This window comes from Callorhinus ursinus, unplaced genomic scaffold (assembly GCF_003265705.2).
Source record: "Callorhinus ursinus isolate GAN/ISIS: 27379988/994484 unplaced genomic scaffold, GSC_fseal_2.0 scaffold12877, whole genome shotgun sequence".
Lineage (NCBI taxonomy): Eukaryota > Metazoa > Chordata > Mammalia > Carnivora > Otariidae > Callorhinus > Callorhinus ursinus.
Genome location: NW_027409927.1, coordinates 1 through 1141, shown reverse-complemented (window position 1 = coordinate 1141; position 1141 = coordinate 1). Strand labels below are relative to the sequence as shown.

General features: G+C 59.5%; 1 protein-coding gene across 1 annotated transcript; it reads right to left on the bottom strand.

The window, feature by feature from the left end:
* Positions 1-120: 120 nt before the first annotated feature.
* Positions 121-1020, bottom strand: LOC112819031 (ferritin heavy chain-like). The gene has a single exon (XM_025866077.2). It carries the CDS (start codon positions 854-856, stop codon positions 287-289), a length of 570 nt encoding a protein of 189 aa, XP_025721862.1. The 5' UTR covers positions 857-1020; the 3' UTR covers positions 121-286.
* Between the last annotated feature and the right edge of the window lie 121 nt (positions 1021-1141).

Below are 1141 nucleotides of genomic sequence, written 5' to 3'. Positions count from 1 at the left end.
CGAGATCCTGAGCTGCATGTGGATGGGGCATGGGTGGGTAGAGGGACTCCTGGTTACCATTTTAAAACTTAAAAGGTGAGAGATTTGTACACATGATTCAACCAGAGACCTTTATTTATTTAAGAACCAAATAACTTTATTGAAACCAAATTAACTTTATTTATGGCAGAACTGGAAGAAAAAACCTGGAACATTTTGCAAAGGCAATACTGCAATATGCAGGCTCGGCATGGTGATCAGGGAAAGTCACCATGCACCCTGTGGCTATAGGGGAAACAGTCCCAACTCAGTTCTTTTTGTCGCTGTCGCCCAGGGTGAGCTTGTCAAAGAGGTACTCTGCCATGCCGGCTTCCGGGGCCCCCATCTTGCTCAGGTTGGTGACATAGCCCCCCAGCTCTTTGATGGACTTGACTTGCTCGTGCAGGTAGTGGCTCTCGAGGAAGTCGCACAGGTGGGCATCGCTCTTGTCGGTGGCCAGCTGGTGCAGGTTGAGCAGGCTCTGGTTCACGTTCTTCTCCAGGTGCAGGGCACACTCCATGGCGTTCAGGCCGCTCTCCCAGTCGTCGCGGTCCGGCTTCTTGATGTCGCGGAGGCGGATGCGGCCCCCGCGCTGGTTCTGCAGCTGCATCAGCTTCTCGGCATGCTCGGTCTCCTCGCGGGACTGGCGCAGGAAGAACTGGGCGAAGTTCTTCAAGGCCACGTCGTCGCGGTCAAAGTAGAAGGCCATGGACAGGTACACATAGGAGGCGTAGAGCTCCAGGGTGATCTGGCTGTTGATGGCGGCCTCGCAGTCGGGGTGGTAGTTCTGGCGCACTTGTGAGAGCGGCGAGGTGGCCATGGCTGGCAGCCCGGGCATCAAGGCGAAGGTGGTGCGGAAGCGAGGGCTGCGGGGCCAAAGGCGGTGGCGGCGGGTCCTCGGCGCCTTTTCAGGGTGGGCGACGAGGGAGGCAGGAGGCGGGTAGGCTCCTGGGCTAGGGGCTCACGAGCTCTGGGCTGGAACCGGAAGGTGGGTCCGTTACCCGGGAGTTGGGGGGTGGGGTGAGGATCCGTTAGCAGGTCATTGGGGTCAGAGGGGAGGGTGCCCTGGGCTCTGGTGGGGCTAGGGGGGCGTGACTGGGCGGGGCTGGGGGCGGGGCTGGGG